At 52.8% G+C, this 21,247-nt stretch overlaps 1 protein-coding gene across 1 annotated transcript in view; it reads right to left on the minus strand.

Moving 5' to 3' along the window:
- Window positions 1-21,247, minus strand: part of rngtt (RNA guanylyltransferase and 5'-phosphatase) — a 97,910-nt gene that overhangs the window by 39,477 nt on the left and 37,186 nt on the right. Inside the window, exons 10-11 of the mRNA XM_064339935.1 lie at window positions 21,090-21,161; window positions 9,360-9,524 (exon numbers count right to left, since the gene is read on the minus strand). Coding sequence (XP_064196005.1) covers window positions 9,360-9,524; window positions 21,090-21,161 — 237 coding nt within the window. The remainder of the gene's footprint in view (window positions 1-9,359; window positions 9,525-21,089; window positions 21,162-21,247) is intronic.

Raw genomic sequence — 21,247 nt, forward strand, 5'->3', positions numbered from 1 at the left:
GGCACTTCATCAGCGGCGCGGCTCGTGAAGATCACAGCGCTCCGTTTCTGAAAGGAAATGTAAAAAAAGCTGCCGCAGGTTGTTTGCAGCCTGCAGATTAGCCGAGGGGTTGTCCATTTGTTTTGTGCGGGGAGAGGCTAAATTGCCGCTGCGCTTTCTGCACGGTCTCAATGTTCTATATACCTGTGATTTCTTTTTTTCCTCCCTTCGCCGGGAGGGGTATTACGTTTCGGGAGCGGCCGTATTTTATCCCCCCGAAAGCCGCAGCCCATTACCCGCGAAACTCTAGGCGCGTGTGCTTGACGAAACGAGAGGAACGCTATCGATATTCCATTTGCTCCAACGGCTCCGCGGCCACCGGCGGCTCTCGAGCCGCGGATGCAGGCCGGTCCCCGAGGCCCCGGCGCGTCACGGATAATTTCACCGCCCGCGTCAGAAAATACGGCCCAGACTGCTGAGCCCGGCTCACGCCGGACGACGGGGAGACGGTTAGCGTCGCCACGCTCGGTCTTCCGGGCGGGGCCCCCGGCTGGAGCGCTAGCGTCCCTCGATGCAGCGGAGCGCGTCGCGGGCCAGATTGCCTGCAGCCCCGTCTGAGCGAGGCGGTTTTCCAGGCGGCCGCGTTCTGGCACGACTCAAGGCGCGAGGCCCGGTTTCTCCGGTTGACCGGGCGCCCGCGGTCGTCGACGTAGCTCGCGGACGTGCTAACGTGCTAGGTCAGCTGAAGGACTGCAGAATGAAGTGCAGCAACTAAGTACCCCCCCCCCCACACCCCACCCCTCCCCCTCTAAACTGACAAATGACGACGCGCCGATAGCACCAGGCTCCATATAATGGCCAAATAAGGACAAAAAAAGGAAAAAGAAGGGATGAAATATGGCTAAAATAAAAAAAAAAGAAACGAGGCGTCACGCTGCAGGAATTTAAAGCAACGCCGCTCTCGCGGGCGATAAATCAGAATTAAACCAAAATACCGAGCCGGCTGCCACGGCGATTTGTCACCGCGGCCATAGGGGCCGAGAGGGAGGGAGACGGCAGCCGGGTGCTCGCCACGGAGACGGGAGGAAACGGAGGTTCGAAAACCGCACCTGCTGTGCCACCTCTGGACAGCTGGTCCGGGATGCACATTAAGCACATTACCGCGATCAATCTTCTGTTGTGCTCCCATATTCGTTCCTTCCCAGAGGAGAGGATAAAGCACCGGCTGTAAAAACGCCGGGCTGCTCAGAAGCGCCTCGATAGCCCCGGCGCGTTCGCTCGGAAAAAAAGTACAAGAAAAAACTGGCTCACCGACCGATTCTATTCTTTTCACAGGCGTGCGATTTACTTGATCATTATTGTTATTATTATATATTTTTTTAAGCCCTGAGCTGCTTCATCGATTCACGGTTTCTCTCCTGGCTCACATCGGGGAGCCGAGCACTCACAGGACGGGCGGATCGATTCAATTCTCAATTGCAAATTCAATTCTGTGATGCGACCTGCTCTCTCGCGGCGGCCATTGTGTGCCCAAAGACAGGTCCCCCCCCCGTCCCCCCCACTCCCCCCCGGGGAGACGCCTCTGGGCTCGCTTCGGTCCTTCTCCCGAGTTCTGCTGACCCCTTCCCCGCTGGCGCCGGTGACAGCGACGTCCGCGGTGTCGGCTCAAGGGACTCCCGCTGGTGGCGGGAAGCGGCTTCGCCTGACCTCCTCCCATCGATCCCTTCGCCGACGAAGGGCCGTCGGGGGGCCACGCGAGATCGTATCTCGGACAGGCGGACCGCGTCTCCTCGCGGCGGGGAGCAGTTAGCGGCGGGGGGTGTGGTCAAGGGCCTCGGCGCCGTCGCCAAGTTTTCCTTCGCGAGGGCTCGCGCGTGCGTCTCCGCGGAAACGCACGCTTGGCTGACATTTCGGGGCAGCGGCAGCGCAGAGGTGATTAAAACAGAGGAGGAGGCGGCGACCGTTGGGTCCGGAGACTGACGGGCCAGAAGGGGCCTCGCGGTGCAGCCGCATTTCTGGGCTTATCGCTCCTGTCTGGGGAGAGACTCGCTGATCTCTGAACTGAGGCCCCGCGCAGAGGAACAGTGCGGCAGGACGGGGGGGGGGGCGGGGCATGAGTCAGGCAGCAACCGCGGATAACTGACAGGGTGGCTTCTGAAGTGCCGAGAAGGGTACCCGAATTCTGAACCACAGATAACTGATGAGGTAGCATCTCAAGTGCAAAACAAGCACCCGGATTCTGCTCCGCGGATAACTGACGCGGTGGCATCTAAAGCCCCAAACACGAGCCCGGGTTCTGCACCCCGAACAACTGATGGGGCGGTGTCTGAAATGCCGAACCAACGCCGGCATTCTGGGGAGCTTCTGACAGATGAGAAACAGCCAGCTCAGCTGAGGGAGGCTCAGGTTCTCCACACCAAGTCTGGGAGGCGGGTGGGAATGATCGCAAGGCCTCAGGGCCTGCACTGAGGTGCGCACAAATCCGCCGACGTGGCCGTTTCCCTTTACAGCACGGGTGCAGAAATCTGGCACCCGGATCCAAATCCGCCCCTGGTTTTCTTTCCTCCCAGGTCATAAAGTGAACAATTAGTGCTACTGAGTGGAAAGACAGTCTTCACACCTGACTTCCAGGCAATGGGAGGGTGGAAAACCAGCAGTTCTCGGGCCTCGAGGACCGTGATTTGAGTGACCGGTCCGCACCGTTTGCAGTACCGCCCTTTCGCAGGGTCCGTGTTGTTTCACGTCGCTATAATTCAGCCAACCTGAAGGGTAGTCAAAGTGAACATGATCGCACTCCGAATATGCCGAGTTGTTGTCCCGCCATTTTTCCGCATGAAAAATCACATTAAAAAATTCTTCACATTAGCGCATAAAATTAGTTTAATCCCATTAGCTTCGAGTGCATAGTAAAATAATAATAAAAATACAGATGCCACAGAGCCATCAAGATCAGCACGCGCCCTTCCTAACGTTAGTTAGCGCACCCCGCGCCGAAGACACGGAGCCAAGAGGGGGGGAAAAAACCCCTATTTAGTGGGATAGGAAGAGGAAACGCTACTCTGGAGGGTATGAGCTAATGCGTGTGAATATGACATTCACAGACTTAATTAGCACATTGTGGACTCAAATATGTCTGCCATTTGCATTCCTACCCTGGTAAATTACCATTATTTGCCCGAGACACAGTAATGCCTTCTCAGTCTCACTGAGGGAGCCCTTATTAGCTCTATTGAAGGTGCGACTTCAAAGGAAACCGTCCCCGCACGCGTTCGATTTTCATTTCCACGCCGCCACTGTTCCCCCCCCCCCCCCCGTCCGCTCCCTCGAACGGCGACGCCATTCGAGGAATCGGTCCTCGCGCCTCCCGTTTTAATTTCGGACGGAGCAGGTAACTTCATCCCGTCAATATTAATCTTTCCGGTTACTCCCTCAGCTCGTCGAATAAAGAGAGAAATAAATAACACCGTGCGTGAGAGCAGAGAAAAAGAAGACGAGGAGGAGGGGGAAAAAAAAGAAGAAGAAGTTGATTACAACTTGCGAAATATATGCTGGGGGGGAGGAAAAACAAAACGTCCGCAGGGAATTTGCGGCTGGTTAATGAGGCGTTTCTTGCGACCGCGGGGCGGACCGGAAGAGAGGAGGCGCCGTTGCCGGATTGCACAGGTGGAATTGAAACCCAATGAGGCCGCGCGCGGGCTGTCGAAGTGCGACCCTCCCAGTCTGGCTTGACAGAAGGCCTTCCTCCTGGAGCTCCTAGCGCTCCCGGACTCCCGCTGGGACGCGGCGGAACGTTCCAGAACGTGGGCGCCCTGCTGGGACTCCCGGCTCTGTTCCCCCCTCTCCTCCTCCTCCTCCCCCCTCCCTGGGGACCGTTCTGGGGGGGAGGGGAGTGAATGGCTTGTCACAGCTCGCGGAGAGAGGGATAAGACTCCAGACTGGCGCCGGCGTGCTAATGAGACCTGCTGTCCAACGAGGCTCCGCTTTTCTCCGCTCGGCCTCCCTGCGAGGAAAGTCTACCCCGCCCTCCGCAGGCGACGTCCCGCCAGTAACCGAGACTTCCTGCCGCAGGAGCATTTCGGGTTACGCTCCAAACAAAATACGATACGATATAGCATCCGTCGTACCAGATCCTGAGCGTGCCCCGTCTCTGCGTTTGGAGATGAGCAGCGAGATAGCGGTCGCCCGCGGCGATGAGGCATTGACCCGGCCGCGACCTCGCGATGAAGTCTCGCCGTCTCAAACCCGAGTCGGCCTCAGAACGTTCCGGACGACAGCTCCGTTCAGTGGATTTACACTTGCACAAATAAGTACATCTACTCGAGCCAAAATGGCTCAAAACACCCTGACTTTGCATTTTTTTCCACTGGGAAAGAGGGTACCGTGTGGGCAAAGCGTTAAACGGGCGATGTTAACCAACCGAGCGACAGGCGATTCGATGCGCGCTCGGTGCGTGCTACAGTACGTCGACTGCGAGAAGGGACCTTATTTTTTTTTTTCGAAGAACGTCAAAGCTTCCCGTGTGAAATACCGCCTGCCTGGGCTTGCTGTGGGTACAGGATGGCGCGCAGATGCAGAAGCCTCCCCGAGATTCGCAGCAGGGCCTGCCGCACTTAGCACCTCGTCACAGCCGCTACCGTTCAGGAACAGACCTCCACCCACCCACCCGTTCTCTCACCCCCCGGCCCTGCCAGAATCTTAACCCTCTGAAGAGCAGGCTTTCTAGAATGTTTTTTTTTCTTTTCTTCAAAATTCTAAGCCAGTGTTCCAGAATGCCGTTGCTTTCTATTACCTATATTATTAGTGATTGTTACATCAGCGTTAGAACATTCTAATCGCATATCTGTGATCTTACATCTTAAGGGGTTAAATCATCTAAGCTACGGGGGGGTCTTTATTATTACCTTTCCCCAAAATCTGCTAGCTACAGCGTCGCCCCGCTCTACATCCTGTCAGTTGAACAAAGGCCGTTAGTGAACGTTAGCGAACGTTAGCGGCGGTTTAGCGTGCCGGCGAAACGCCGCAGACGGTACCCGAAAGAAAAGCGAACGTTCGCTAACGGCGAGCAGAGGTGCCCGGGCGAAGAGCGCGGAGCGGGCACTGCCCGAAATGGCGGATTCTGCGTCTTCCCGCGGCGGCGTAAACGCGGGGTTCGGGATGAGACCGCACGCCTCTCCCGCGAGCGCGTGGCCGACGCGGCTCCACACCGGGCTCACCGAGGCCGCCGCGATTCTCCCCGAATAGCCAGAATTGCGCAATTGCGAGAGAGAGAGAGCGCTACAGGAAATTCGTTTCAGAAGATGCATCTGCTTAAAAATCAAACTTTAATGCCGAATGATGACTGCTCCGCGCGAAAATGAAGGTTAATCATTACACACACAGGCACACACCCCTCGCTCTCCCGCACTAACAAAACACAAAGCACTTACGGCTCTCTTATCTGAAAGCAATTTTCTTTTCTTAGAGAATCGAGGAGAAAAAAAGTCCTAAATCAATGAGGCCGCGGAGGAGGGTGGTGGCGGTGGGGATGAGGGCGGGCGTGTGCCTGAAATATAAATAACAAATAAGAAGGCAATGCACTGCACCTGTAACAGGGGTCTGTCAAACTGGCCAGGCCTTGGGAGGATTAACTGGCTTAATATGGTTAAACCAGCGCGGCGCATTGGGAAACATTACCTCAACATCTCATCATTAAACCGCTCATTAAAATCAGGATAATTACACCTGATAGCAACATAGAACATGGACGTTATGATTAGCATTAACACTCGGGTCATGGAGGCTCAGCCGCACGCAGAAATGAATAACAAGACGGCAGAATCAAAATCAGAATCGTTCATGTCTGCCAAAGAGAGGACATCCCATAATGATACTGCAATGACAGTCTGGGTTTTGAAAACAAATTTTGCTGTAATGATCTGTAGCCAAAAAAAACAGATATTATCAGCCATTAATAAATGGGCCTATTACGCAACCATTTAAGAGAGGAGACAAATGACTAAAAGTTCCACGGTAAACATGAATTAAGCATTCGAGAAATTAATTTCATGCAGCAGTTCTTTCCGTCACGATCTATCTCTCTCACTCTCTCTCTCACACGCACACACACACACAAAATGTTTTTTGGGTTTTTGTTTTGCTCTGTGTCGGAGCGGTTGTCACGGGCCACCGAAGTGCGATGCGAATTCTGCGTAACAGAAATGACACCCACCTCACCGCCGGATGTTCGGGTCGACGGGATCCCGCTTATTTCCACTCACGCTCTCGGTGTTCTAGCTCGAGTTCCCCTCCTGCCCCGGAAGAGTGATTCACGAGTCGCTCGCTTCCTGTGGTGGGCAGACCAGAGCAGGGCGCCCGAGTGGACTGCTTTCTGTCGAAAACCCAACTTAGCCCGTCAACACTCTCCCTCGATCGACCCGGAAACCGCAGGCGCGGCCCTCCTGAGTGGCGCACTGCTAGGCCGCTGGTACTTAGCGCAACAGCGCGGCTCGCCCTCCCGTAGCCTGGATTCAGTGTCTGGGAGTCTTATAATAAGTTTATCAGAGAGAGGACTCCAGTTGGTGGGATACTCCCGACCTTGTTTCTCCGTAGCGAATCCTGTGGCGTGCGTGCATGTGCTGGGTGTGAGGTCCTCGGATACGGCAGCACCATGTGCCTGGCCAGAGAGACTGCAGAGGAGAACTGAATCGGTGGCAGACCGCTGGAGATTCAGCGTGCTGCTGTGGGCCTTACTGAAATTTTAAAGAACCCTGTAGGGATGGGATGGATATATTTTCTAAAGAAAACAAAAAGACAAAACAAAAAAAAAATGTATGTGCCCTCCGACAGGCCCTGTGGCCAGCATAAAAAAAACTGCCACTGTTGAAATTTTAAAGTAGCAACACAGAAATAAAAGCTACGCCCTGTGCTGTGTTTTGTGGTAGCTGGTGGCTCGGCTGTGCTCTAGATCTTTGCTGCAGCGTTGCTGGTAAAAAAAAAAAAAAAGAGACTACGTAGCATTAACACTGCTGTTTTAAGCGAAGCATTTGCAGTTATATACTTCAGCCAGGTCACCGACCGAGCTTAATTATGCGAGCGCAGTTTAATTACGGGCATTACGCTGATGCTCGCGGAACGGCTGCGCCGCGTACGCACGGACACAGGAGAGGCGGACGCCTCCGTGGCGCTAGTTTGGACTGACGTGTTCATCCGCGCAGAAGCCGCGACGGAACGCCCGTGCCGTGCGCGATGCGATCAGGAAGGGGGGGGGGGGGAAGGCTGCCAAGGCGGGCACAAACCTAGCCTCCTCCCCTGCCGACACCTCCAGCAGACGGCCACTTTCACACCCTGCCACTGCAGGCTGTTTACAAAATGGCACGAGCCCTTAAGTAGCAAGGTGGCAAAAAAACTACAAAGCGAATTTGGCGTTTTTTGGAACGGGGAGAAAGCCGCATTTCACCGCAAAGCGCCACGGAGCGCGAGCTAAAGTGGATTGAGAGCTTACAATTAGATGCAAAAAATCTCACTGAGGCTTTCAAAAGGCGCCCGAATCAGACTGCGGGAATTTAGCGCCGAAGAAAAGAATGAATTTGGTACTTTAATGCGGCTAACACAAGACAGCAGTCCAGAGACAGACAAAAGGCTCTCAGATAACTCTGGAGTGTCTCTGTAGGAATTTCCGGCAATCGCGTTTGAGTACAAGCCCCCCCCCCCCCACCCACCCCCCCGGATCTCAATGAATAAAAGTTATTCACGTTGTCCCACTCCCCCCTCCAGCCTTAAACAGAGATTTCCCTATACGGCGAACAGATGGCTATGGGACGCACAATGGCCATGCAGAGAAGGAGGGCTTATTGTTTTGGTGACTTCACTTCAAGAATATCTTCAAAATCCCGCGACAACAGGGACAGTGTGCTGTAATGGTCTTATGGTGGATGGGAGGTGGGGGGGGGGGTCTTGAGGTTAAACGGAGGTAATGGGATTGTTCAAGTTTAAGAATGAAAAAAAAAAAAGGAAAAACTGAATTACAAAGAGCCCAGTGATGTGCTGTGAGATACGATATGAACTGCCCAGCCCACATGAACGGCTGCAAACAGCCATGACAGCTTGGATATGAGAAGCACTTGCCTGAATGCACAGCAATTCCGGATGACACGAACACAAAGTAGATCATTCGAATTGCTTGACAATTATACTGTTCTCGCTGGAGACATGCCCTTCAATTCATCCATTATGAGGGGTGGTTCCTATGACTTCGGTCAAACCGATTTATAAGATTTATAAGTGTCTGTAAAAGATAGGACAGCGAAGACTTTTTTTTCCCGTGAAGTGAATGAACAACACAGGCTCACAACACAACATAATCTCTGTCTTTAAATCTTTCCGTGAGATTATCCGTACCATTGCCGGATAATTAATGTGATCTGAAGCAGCGAAGATTGCAGGATTTAACTCTCAGATGGCAGGAAGCACCAATCGCATGTTACGCAAAGCTGAATGCATCAATTTTCCTAGCAACTGGATTTTTTTTTTGAATATTAGAGAATAACAATTATTTCTAAAAAAAGAAAAAAAAAAGCTTCCATTTTGATTGAACTTTTGATCATTTTTTTCAAATCTTTTTTTTTTTTTGCATTATCAATGCTGATTAACTGATAGCACTTGGGGGGGAAAAAGGCCACTTTCAATAATAGACTACAGACTGAAACCTGAGGGGGATTCTTCCTTAGATCAGACGGCTAATCTTGAAATCTCGAGAACAACAAAGCGGCCCATTCAAGCGTCTGACAATATACCGTTGTTCAAATAAGAGAACTGTAACATGCTAATGTAAAAAAACCTGATAAAAAAAAAAGACTGAGATTAATAATACATTTCTAATAAAATACTATTAGCATGAGAATAGGCTCATTAAATATTTAGCGGCTCATAGAGACACTGCTGTATTAGAGCGATTAGGATACCAGCAGCAGGCTGAGAGCAGCCATTATGCTGATCTGATGAGTGGAATGGGTGGGATATGTGTGATATGTGAAAATACGCTCCTTTGATAACTGGAAAATGACACCGATTGCAACTGAAGGCAGATAGAGTGACGTGACGAGAGACCTCTCGGATTTACAAATGATTCTATTTGCAGCTGGGTCAATATTTTGATTAAGCCTTGGCTCGCGACCATTGTGGAGTGAGTTAAATTGACCGACGTCTTTAAAAATTCAACAGCAAATATAATTAGTTCCGAACCCACGGGTTTTTTTCCGAGGCGCCGGCGCTGAATTTTAATGAGTTCGGAACCGGGGGGAGCGTTGCGATTGGCTCCCGAGGCGGTGATGTCAGAGGCGAAAGGTACGGCGGTCTCGAACGAACTGGGGGGGGGGGGGGGGGGGCGTCGGGGGCCGGGTTACCTTTCGGGACGCGTGGATGTCGAAGAACGGCTTGTTCCTGACGCTGAAGGGCTCCTTGGTTTTGTCGATCTGTCCGTTTTTCATCTTCTCTTGCCGGGGGAAGATGATCTCTTTCTCGATGCACAGCAGGCGGATGTTGAAATTGCACTGGCCCACGGGCTGACCCTGAAAAACAACCACGAAGACAATTACAGACACCTACTCCATTAACCATAATCAAAAGGTTTCTGAGCCATTAGTGAAATGCGGCCATTTTGGAGCCATTACGGCTCGATCGTGCCAGTGTTGATAATGTCCCTTCAGCAGGACACAGCACAGCTGCCACGAAAAAACAACATAAAAAGACCTGGCCTTCACTTAACCAATGCAGATGGGATCCTACAATTAAGCCTCCATTATGGGTACACTTTCCGCTAGAGACCCCCTTTGTTATTTCTCATTACATGGCCGTGCGCTGCCATGGCAACCATGCAACTGAGCGACAATTCGAGCATGTCTGCCTATGAGCTTCCCGCGATCTTATATTTTAAGAGGTGCAGACAGACTGTTAAAAGCTGTCCAGGTAATGGGCATTCCCCCCCCCACCCCCCACCACTCCCCACCCCCACCCCCCCTCTCCCTCCCTTCCAGAAAAATATGCTTGGAGTGAGTCGCCATAGCAACAGGTCCCTCTTAATACCTGGACCTCCTGTTTGTCTCACGACGCTCCTCGGAGATCGTTTCCTCCAGCTGGCTGACTGGCGGCGTAATTAGCTCGCGCTGCTGCGGCCGCGAGGACCGCGGCCTGGCCCTGTAATTACCCCGCGGCCCTCCTGGCAGGCGGCGGACTCAGCGCGTCTCGGTTAACAGGACCGCGTTTACTCAGCCCCGACCGGAGCCCGCTGCGTTCCTCTGTCAATCCGCCGGTTCCCCGCGGCCGGCGGCGCATGAAGGAGAGCCTTTCACAGAAAGGGAGGACGCTCTCAACCACCTTCCACCGCAAGACGTATCCCACCACCCCCTTTGGGCTGTCACATTGAGAAAGTAATCCGCCATATAATGACCACAGTAAACCAACAGGCATGGAAATGAGTTGAGGAGCACAACAGCCCTGCAAAACGTCTGTTTTTGCCCAAAATTCAGACAGTTGGAAAAGGACTATGACGTGCTATTAATAGCGAGAGTAAACCTGACGGACCTCTCCCTCTCCAATCCTTTCCGGGCGGAGGTACTCTAATTTTCTAAAATTTCAGAACTCGCTCGATTAACCCGAGCAGAGCGCTGGCGGCGCAGACAAAAAAAGCGCGCGGGGCATAATGCGTACATCATCATCATCGTTAACATCGTTAACCGCGCCTGGCCAGAAGCCGGGCCGTACTTCATCCGGAGGCACCTGGAGCTAGTTACGAAACCGTAAAAAGGCAGACGGCGACGGACGTGACGGACCCCGAGTGTCTGACGGCTGTCGGCGCTGTCCGCTCCGACGCGAGCGAACGCGACTTCCTGTCAAAGCGAGGGCAGCCAATGTGTGCTCAGGATGCAGGCAGAGGCCTGCACTGGGGCGGGATTCTCGCGGGTCCCGTGGGCGGTGATTTGTGTGGTAACGGAAAATATTTAGCCTACTGCGAGTGGAAGTGGGTGGTCAATAAAAAAAAGCTGTGGGTCCCAGCGTCCCAAAATGATTTGGTATTTAATTAATAGAAAATTTTACTAAACCATGTTTTGAACATCTAAAACAGCTTAGTTGTTAAAAGATAATTCATTCACGGTTTCCCCAGAACGCTTACTTTTCAGCCAGTGAGTAAAAGGCATGCACGTCAGGCAGCCAGTCATCAGTCAGTCACTTTTATCGAATTCACCAGTTGTCACGTCTGAAATAAGCATCTCAAGCATGGAAATAGGAACTAAAGCACGGTCAGTAGCCTATATACAGTCACCAGAAATCCAAAGGGGAAGTCCGACATTTGGAAATGCTTTTCTATTGTTGTCGATGGACCTGGAAGGTAACTCCCATTTGTTAGCTGAGACAAATGTTCAAAAGAGCTAACAGACAGAGGCCATAAGAAGGGCATATCAGGAATCTGACGTCATGTAAGCCTAGCCCATGCACTATTATGAAGGGTCAAGGGTCAAACTGTTTCAATCGATCAGACTGGTGGCCGGATATTAAAAAGTATAAAAGCCGTGCTAGTTTAATAGCCTGAGAACGTTCAGATTCGTCTCTTATTCTTCAAACGTGCTCGGTTAAGTTCAGCTATTGAAAAACATATCGAGGTCCATTTTTATTTCTACACCAGACAGCCCGTCTTGTTTTGTTTAATAGGCAATAGCCCACTTCATTATGCTGAATAAAGGCGTTTTCATGTTGGAGAAACATGTCGTTATGGAACAGAACCATGCTATCGGAACGGTAGGCCGGGTAATGATCAAGGCCGCGGGCGGGAGGGCGTGGGCGAGAGTAAAATTTAATGTTCCGGTTGCGGGGGGGACGCGGGACGTGAAAACCAGTCCTGCACAGACCTCTATGCGCAGGGCAATTATTCAAATTATTCTAATATATACTGTTGATTTCTGAATGCACAGGGGACCGGTCAGAGGGCGTATGACCGTTCAGGTGTGCAAGGCTCCAATTTGGAGATTCAGCTCCCGGAGGTCGATTGGATAGACTCAGCTGAATATCAAAGGCTTATATAATTACTACCGCAGGGACGGAAAGTATCTTTTCCAAAAATTTGTTTGTGGCCACTGGAAACCGCTAATAAGGTGGTTAAATATTGTGTTCGCAAAAACAGGAAACTTTCACGCACGCTTGACCTTTTCCGAGTTCGCGCCTCACTTTTAATTTTTGTTATCGGAGGCAATTTTCCGCTGCTCCGCGAGCGCGCGTGACGGTAGGCTAACCGTTATTTTCTCGGCGGGAAGACTCGCCGCCTGCTCGCGACGATAACCGCCTCGCGCGCGGCTTGTGCAGCCGGTGTTTGTGCGGGAACAAACTGCGATAAAGAGCAGGTGCTTAAAAAAGGAAACATCGCCGTCCTACCCGGGCATCAAACTCGTGACTGACAGTCACACGCTGGGATTGGAGTAGCAGAAGAAAAAAAAAAAACCCCCCCCTGCGGTGGATTTACTTCTCAGAACACACCCTAGCAGCCTGGACTACGCTGTTTTTCCCGCTGTCTTCCCAGGCTCCCGATACCGTTGCGAAACGCCTTTGATCTAATACGGAGTGTAACAATCGATTGTTCGAGTGCCAAGATCGAGGAAAAAAATTAAAAATCAACAGCAGAGCATGGAATCTCCAGCCGAGTCCGGGCCCACAATAGAGACCCTACCCCGGAATGGCCTCTGTCACGAGCTCCCCCGCCCCGTTCCTTAAAAAAAGAAAGAAATAATGATCCGCTGACAGCCTGGGCCCTCGCACATCTTGCCTTGACACACAAAGGCACTCCTCGAGCCCGGAGCCGTGTGTGGGGGCGTGAGCCGCAGCCTCGGAGTGGCTGGGGAGACGAGGCGTCCGGGCCCGGTGTCAGAATCGATACCCTGCCTTCAGCTGTGCGGAAAATCGAGCTCAAAAAAGAAAAGAGAGAGGGAGAGAGAGAGAGAGAGAGAGGCGAGGGCCCTCCCCACGTACGTGACAAACTAAGAGAGAGAAAAACATGGGGGAAAAAAAGGGAAGGAGGGAATGGCCTGCTCTTTAGTGCGCTTGTTTGTCCCCGAGCGCTCGTCCGGTCTCACAGCCGCCGCCGGCTCCTTTGATTTACGCGACGGAAGAGAGCCGAGGGCGGACGAGAAACCTTTCCAAGCCCCGGAAAAAAACGCCCCCGGCGCTCGCCCCCGCCCCCGCCCCCCCCCGGCGCCACGCCCTGGGAGAGGAAGCACAAAGAGGCCTCGGGTTCGGCCGCCGGACCCCGGCACCTGCGCGGCGGACGTGAGGCGCTCCCACCGTCTCCCCCCCCGCCCCCCGAAAGCGGCGGGCGTGTTTACGGACGGCGAACAATGGGATGGCGGGGAGCTCCCCGGGCTGGAAGGGGGTTTTTATAAAGATCTACTGGGGCGGTAATGAAAGCGGATGTGTTCGGAACGCAATTCATTTCTCAAAGGTCTTTGTCATAAAAGAGCAAATGAAAGCTGACTGATCAAACACTCTGGATTAGGCTCCTTTTCCACTGGCAACGTCCAGAACTCTCAAGTACATTCAATCTACTTCCGATGAGTTCAGTCTGTGAACTCTTCAGTAAAAGATTTAAGCGTGAGGTTTTGTGCTTTTTTTTGCGTTTTATCGGCATAACGTATTCTCTTTAATAACGATATTTTAAAAGGTAATGCTTGCTGAAATATGTAAGTAAAAGACAGGGAACACTGAGGAAAAAAAATATATAAAAATTGGCCAGAAGCAAAGCAAAAAAAAAAAAGTTTTCAAGACAGGCTGGGGAAAACTTGTACATCTATAAATGTCAAATCACCTGCCCAGGCTCGGTGCTGCCAACTGCCAGTTTCATATTCTCAGCACACCCTTAATACAACCCTCACACAGTGCTGAAAATAAGGTAATGTATCCTTACCAAGGGGAACAGTGGGAAATTCCATACACTGGCATTATGTGCAGATGACATCATTTCATATCTACTGGGGGGGTGGAACGATCAAGGCAGGCGCTGTCTAATGTTGCGGATTCCTCTGGAAAATTCCAAGGGTGCAAGGTCAACTGGAGGGAACACGGGACCTTCAATTGCTTGACAAGGGTAATGAAAAACTTACTTGAAGTGAAGGGTTTTAAACTGGACCGCTATGAGAGAAATCAACCTGGACAGTCTCAAATCTCCCGAATCTTTACAGGAAATCATATTAGGCAGTACACATCGATGAAGGAATCAACGTACTGCCAAAAGTCAATTATGCACCGAGAACGCATATCGCATTAAAAATAAATGGCTCAATGGCTTTCATAATCCCATAAGATCCCTCCGGGTCTATGAGTTCAGGGTTCATAAAACTTATTGTTTAGCACTAAAGGAGACCAAACTTGGCAAACTACTAGCCCTATATGGCTTCACACTCGATTAGCAAAAGACAATAAAACGATACGACACAAAGAGATCTCAATTTATACATTCTGTAAAACCGTTTTATGGTGGAAGAAAACGCTTCATCTCGCAACTTCCCTCAATCAACTTGTATGAAATGGCCAAATACAGCCAGGGAATTGGAGAAAAAAACTGAACCTGTGTCATATCATGCGTTGTTTTTAATCATTTAATCTTATTATGAGATTAGAAAAATCTTGCTAAGACTACTCAAAATAAGTATTTCTTGGGGGATTTATGGGGGAAAGAAAATAAATGTATGAAGCAGATTTACAGACACGTGCGTTCATAAAATGGAATTCTCATTAAAAATGTATTTAGAACTATTATACAGCAGTGCATCCAATGGGCCTTGGGCCTTGGACCTCCCCATCTCCTCAGCAAAGCTGCACTGGGAAGTTCCGTCTCAACCCATCAGGGCAGCTCACAAAGAATTAATCATGGTAGAAAACATTTAACGTACCGGACCAGACGTCCAAAAATAAGATTCCAAATGAAAACGGAACTTGGCAGAAATGCTCCAGAGAGAAGGGTAAGCACGGCGTTTGTTCTGAGGGTTTGAATAAATACGGAGCTCAAGGACGGGAACCCCCAGAGTTTTCTGAATGTGACACTGCCTCAGTCCCCTACATTCCAGAAACGAGGGACGCAGGACCCGAAAAAAGGGCTGAGGGCTCAGAAGTATGTGGGTGTAGAGGAATGACTCCGGGAATGCAGATTAGAAAAGCTCTAGGCCTGCGTCGGAAGGCCCCAGAGACCCCCCCCCCCCCCCCGGGTGGGCAGAGACTCCTCCTTTTAGCGAGCGTGGAATTTAATCAATGGCTCACGCGAGAGCCGTGCTAGATCAAGCAGTCATACGTCTCGATCGCCTTGATTAATCATCAGTTGCGGTCCTGGGCTTGGGAGGTCTTTTGCTTCTGCGATTCCCCTTTCGTCTGCCCCCATCGATTACGGGGGTCTTGCTGACGAGCCGTATTCTACAGTCAGCCGATACGCACACACACACAGCCCAGACGGTTTATCGAGCCTGGTTGCGGAGGCTGACGGCTATTGGGTTTCTCTGAGCCACGGGCTTTCTGAAACACCGGCCGGAGGAGAGTAAAAAAAAAAAAAAAAAAACGACTGTGTTTTCGGAGATGACCTAATCGTGATGAGGGATGGGCACGGACGGGGGAAATGAGACCGCCCCTGCCTCAAACAATTTGTTCAGTCTATTAATAACCCCTGTTCTGTGCGTCTGTCTGGTTTAACAGTGGAAAAGAGTGAGGGGGTGGCGCAATTAGGGGAGGGGAGGGGAGGGGGGGGGAAACGAGCTGAATAGGCCATCTGAGGAACCATTTGTTCGGTTGTGCGTGCCATTTAGTGGACAACGGACTTTGCCACCGGCCCGACAAATTTCGCACCATCTGCCGTGCGTCAAGAGTACTCTGACGAACTCCGAAATTCTGACGAACAGCCGTACCCCCCTCTTCCCTCCTGAGGTTTGGGCCCGCTGCTTCGAATCGTCCTCCGCAAGAAGCGAATTCCTTCTCGGAGTTCGTGAGCTCCTTTGCGTCTTTGTCCGTATTTCAGTGCTCGAGTTCGCGCCCTGCGGAAACTTTGTATGCGAGGCAGGCTGCGCGGATGGGATACAGAACACAAAAAAGCAGGCTTTACCTTCATGGTTCTGCTCCCAAATATGATTTTACAGCCCCGTTTTAAAGGTTCCGCTGACTTCCGAAGCCTGCTAATCCCGCGAGGGTAAAACCAAAATGGAGGTCGCATCAGGTTCAAATGCATTATGCAAGACCTCCATAAGAGAATGCGAAATCTAAAAAAAAAATAAAATAAATAAAATACAGGAAATAAACTAATTAAGAAATCAAATTGCGATCCAGGGTAATTCCATTAAGCCCACGCTGATACAAGCCAGTCACACGGTAGAATGTATTTACGGTCGGCGTTCTAATTGGATGAAACAGGAAGTGTAGATAATGAAGAGCTCGTCCAAAATGCCGGTTTTTTGCCGGTGCAGAAATAGTACACGCCAACACGCGCGGGCTTGGGGCGGATGAAGTGAAAAGCCTTCCCGGAGCGCGAGATGCAGAAGGAAGGATGAAAAAAAAAAAAAATCGCAATTTGGCGCGTTACATAAGGTCTGCTCGGAGACAGCTCAGCCATTGACAACTTGATGCGCCGGGGGAAGGGGAAGGGGAAGAAAATGGCGGCTACCGAGGGAGGCAGCGCGGCGAAAACAACGTGTGAGCGCGTGCGGACGGAGCCCGACTGCCGCGGCGCCACCTTTCCAGAGCCTCGGCAACACGATACGAAACATAACAACAACGGCGGATTTCACAGTTCGGACGTCTTCGCAGCCGCGATCTCACGCGTGCGCGCGTACACGCGAACACACGCGCGCGCAGTTCCAGCACGGAAACGGGCCTCCATGCACACGGAGGGAAACGGAGGGGGCTTGCTATTGCACCTGCTGTGCCGGCGCATGACTTTGCATGACACTGTCGCATTGTTACCGCGAGCGTCCTGTAGCGCACTGAGCAGGTGATTTTACTCGTAGCGATTTCGGCTGTTTCCAAAGTAACGGCGCACGCGTCGCGAGATCCCCTCGCGCGTCCGGACAGCCGTTGCTTCTCGGTGTTCGTGCCCTCCCCGCTACCCCCGCCATCTTGGCTGAAACGGTCTTATTTTTACAGAGGAAAGCACTTTAGCCGCAGAAGGCGAGCGGCACGCTCTCTCACTCCGCACGCCCTGCACAGACCGCGCGATCTATAATTCATCAGCACTCCGTCTTCGCCCCGGCCCCGGGGTCATTTTCGCCACTACGCGCTTTTTTCCGTGCGCGGCAGGCGGAGAACGCCGAACTGGAGCTGGACCGGGGCTCGGGCGTCCGGGTTCGAAGCGGAGCGGGGCGGAACGGAACTCTCCCCGACGCCGGCCAGCTGCGCGGTGGAGCTCGGCAGACGGTCCTACACAAGACGCGAGCCTCTCTGTTTTCGCTACCCATCTGCTCCGACAGCGTGAGGGGAGGGGGGAGGGAGGGAGGGGGGGTGGTCCCATGGGGGGAGGCGGTCACGTGACCAACCCTCCCCGGATTCGCCGAGGCTCTATTCTTGGAGGACGCGGAACAGCTGGGGGCCGGAGGCACTGGATAACTCCAGACTGAAGGTGCAGTGCATCACCACGAGGACGTAAGCAGAGTGGGTCTCTCCAAGCACCGGACTGGAGCGCAGGCATCACTGCTTACTTCAAACGAAATCTGATTAGTGCTCACACTTTCACACTCACAGTATCACTGCACGGACTCCTGCTTGGCCAAGCCAGACTCATTTAGATGTTCAATGATTTTCGATTTATAAATTTAGTTTCCCCAGCACGCCCAAGCACACACACAAACGCACACGCAGGCTAGTTTTCATATTCAGATTAATCGTTATCTCCATCTTCACCGCTCCCCCCATTACTGACCCTTACATTAACGGGATCCCAGAAATCCCGGTGCCTAATGGATTTGCGCGACGTCTGCGTTTTTTTTGACGGAAATTCTCCTGACGTCGACGCGGACGAGAAGAAATAGAGCATAAAAGCCCGATCGATCGCTGAGAGCTCAAGATAACGGCGTTCCATTAAAAAGCAATTCAGAGGGTGAAACAATTATATCCTGTCCAACGCATAAATAAATAAGCCCGTGGATGCCAGCCTTCCCCGATGATATCATAAAGGCGAAGGGCCGCGGGCCCTGGCCGACGCTCGGCGGCTGATAGCGGCGCTAACGCGCGCGCTACGATAGGGGGAGGCCGTTTCCGGGCGAAAAAAAAAAACCAGACCCTTTGACGTCGACCGACGGCGCGCTTTCGTTAGCCGAAACGGAAGCCGGTTTCCTCCGAGGCGTGGCCGGGAACGCGGCCTTCGGCGTCTGGGGGGGGGGGAGAGCGCCATCGAGCGGCCCGAGCGCCGCGGTTGAAGAACGGGCGCAATTAGAGGCGTGACCACCTTAGCCGCGGCGGGGGCGGAAGCCTCCGCTTAACGAGGTGTTCCAGCTGGGTTTCGGGCGCGAGGGGGCGAGGGGAGCGGCCAGCGGAGGGAGGAGGAGGAGGAGGAGCCCCGGGGCGGCAGCCGTGCGGGCGAGCGGCGGGCGGGTCCTCGCGGTCGCGGCGGGAGCAGGTGTCTGCTTTGTTAGGTCTCGGCGTGACGCCAGGGAGCCGCTGTTCTTCCTCCGCAGGGGCGACCCGCTCCCCCAGGGCGTGTCCCTTCCCCCTCCTTCCCCTCTTCTCCAACATCCACGCAGGACATGGGATCGCGCTTCCAAGGGGAGGGGCGGGGAGTTGGTGTGGGGGGAGGAGTCACCGCCGCTGTGTCTCCTCCCACCTGGGCGACGTCTAGGCCGGTCCCGCCTTCCTGCCGCGATGGGCGGGGCGACGGACGGGATAGATAACGGGCTCGTCAGCGCACCCTCGAGGCCTGTACCGAGCAGCTCAATCCCCTGTGCGATGGTGTGGGGGGGGGGGGGCGGACCGCCAACAATGGCGGCGGTTAAAAACAAGCCGAGTCCGTCATTTTTTAATCAGGCGAGCGAGTGGACGCCCGCGGAGCCCGCTCATTTCAGAGGGAATAATTCATCGCGGCGGCCGTCCGACACCGAGCGGCGTGTCATCAGAGGCGTAAAACACCAATTTCACTTTTTACGGCTTCCCTGCTTATTTCTGTCAAGCCTTTCAGGAAAACATGAATACCCAATTAAACACCCTCCAATCACCGCAGAGCGACAAAATACCGGTGATGGAGATTAGCCGACGTAAAACGCGAACGCGGTGAATGTTCAATTAGCGTACTTGCGCAATTAAGCTCTGCTCCGACTCCGCTATATAATTATCGCCATCGCACTAAACGAAAACCAAATTGCTAATGATTTGTTTCGGTTCAGAGTTTCCAGGAAGGCGACGGTAAACAGAGTAGCGTGCTATTAACACGGGTGCTCAGCAGATGACAGGCCATCCGCTATTAACCTGAACATTTGACATTAAACTCCTCCAGACTCCCTCTCGGAGCTCTGAAAAAACAGCCCTGCCTGCCTTTTGTCATTATCTTCTCATTAAGCACATATCAATATATATCTATATCCATTTCTTTTTAGTCTTTGAGTTAATGACATCTTATCTTACACTTGTCCCTTATCCCCGTGGCTGACAAGAAGATACTCCGCAAATGTCTTACTCCTCCTCGGGGAAAAAAATGACTGCTGTTCCCGTGTCACATTTTCCTCATCTTTTTTTTCTCCCCTCTGTTACCATGGCGAAGGCACGTTCGGCTAAAAGTCGCAGCTAAAGTATTACTCAGGGCTGATATTTACATCGCGGCGCTATGATTGGATGTCACGCGCGAACCGCGACCGCGCGCGGCAAACTTCGCCGTCGACATTAAAGGAAGTGCGTTCGCAAGCGTCTAATGAGGAGGCGGTGAACTCCTGTCCATAAATCTCTGCGCTGAGTACTTCTTCGGTGGTTCCACCGCGTTGACTCTACCAGGCTGGCCACTCTGAGCCGGGAGGCCTAGGACTGTTCTCTCTGTTACTGTTCTCTCTGTTACTCTTATTGTTTCACTGGCCAATACAGCCAGTTCATATTGTTCACGATTCCCTTTTCAGTGCCTGGATATCGGGGCTCCAGAGCCCCCCTCCCCATCTCTCCACCGGGCCCCCCAGGACCGCCTCTCCAGCCGGGCATCTCGGCGCGCCAAATGGCCGGAGACAGGATTTTCATCCCAGCCTTCGCACCATTTCCTCTATTCATTTTCCGCATAGAACTTAGTGCGGCATCTGTCAAAGCCGAAAGCCAGAGCGGGCCCGGCTCACGGCCGCTGGAGCCGACGCTAGCTTGGCCCGGCACGCCTCAGGGGCAGCGAGACGGGCCCGGGGACGGCCGATCTGGGCCGGCTGAGGAGGAGAGAGGCTGCGCTCCGCGGATCGGCTCCCGGCTGGCCGCGGCTTCGCGCGCCAGCAGGAGGAGGCGCCGCCCTGCCCGTCTGGGCGGGCGCCAGCGCGCGGCGCTTTCGGGCCGCTCCATCTGGTCGCGCGGCCGAGACTCCGCGGAGGGGAGCGGCGACTCGATGGGCGCTCCGCGGGACTCGGGCGCGGCGTCGCGATATGGGTTCCCTGAGCTCGCCGCCGGGCTCAGAACGGTGCACGACGTCACGATACGGGCTCCCAATGACGTCACGATACGGGTTACCTGAGCTCGCCGCCGGACAGAGCACCAAGCCGTGACACGGGTTTCCTAAAAAGGACCGCGTTCCCTCCACTTTTTTCTGACTTCGGGAGCGGTTATTGTTTTAAGGTCGCTGTGAAGATGCTCAACAGTTTTATTCACAATAAATCGCTGCAGGGCTCCAGTCCGAGACCGGAGTAACATTTTTGAATTAGTACATTTTTAAACGAGCTTCTTGGGTTGTTTTTCTCACCGTAGGACACTCTAGGAGGACAGCGATGTCAGCGGGTTGGGGAAAGCTCTGCTAACTAGTCCGAGACATCACTGATGAAACAGGTGACGAGTTCTCACAAAGCCAACATCTGCACTGGAAACCTACTCGGCATTCATACGCAGGCAGAGGCGTGATAATCAGAAGCGCAATCAGGGTGTCTCAGTTTCGCGGAAAAGGGCGAAACTGCGTTACTCACGTTGATCTTAATGATGTCGTAGATCAGGTAGCGAGGAACCGGCTGTCCGTTCACCTTGTCGATGATCATCTCCTGCAGGAGGGAGGAGAAGAGACGCCGTGAGTCACGTGACCGCGCGCGAGCGGCCACAGCGGAACGTGAGCGGGGCTCCAATCAGA

Source organism: Anguilla rostrata, chromosome 6 (assembly GCF_018555375.3).
Source record: "Anguilla rostrata isolate EN2019 chromosome 6, ASM1855537v3, whole genome shotgun sequence".
Lineage (NCBI taxonomy): Eukaryota > Metazoa > Chordata > Actinopteri > Anguilliformes > Anguillidae > Anguilla > Anguilla rostrata.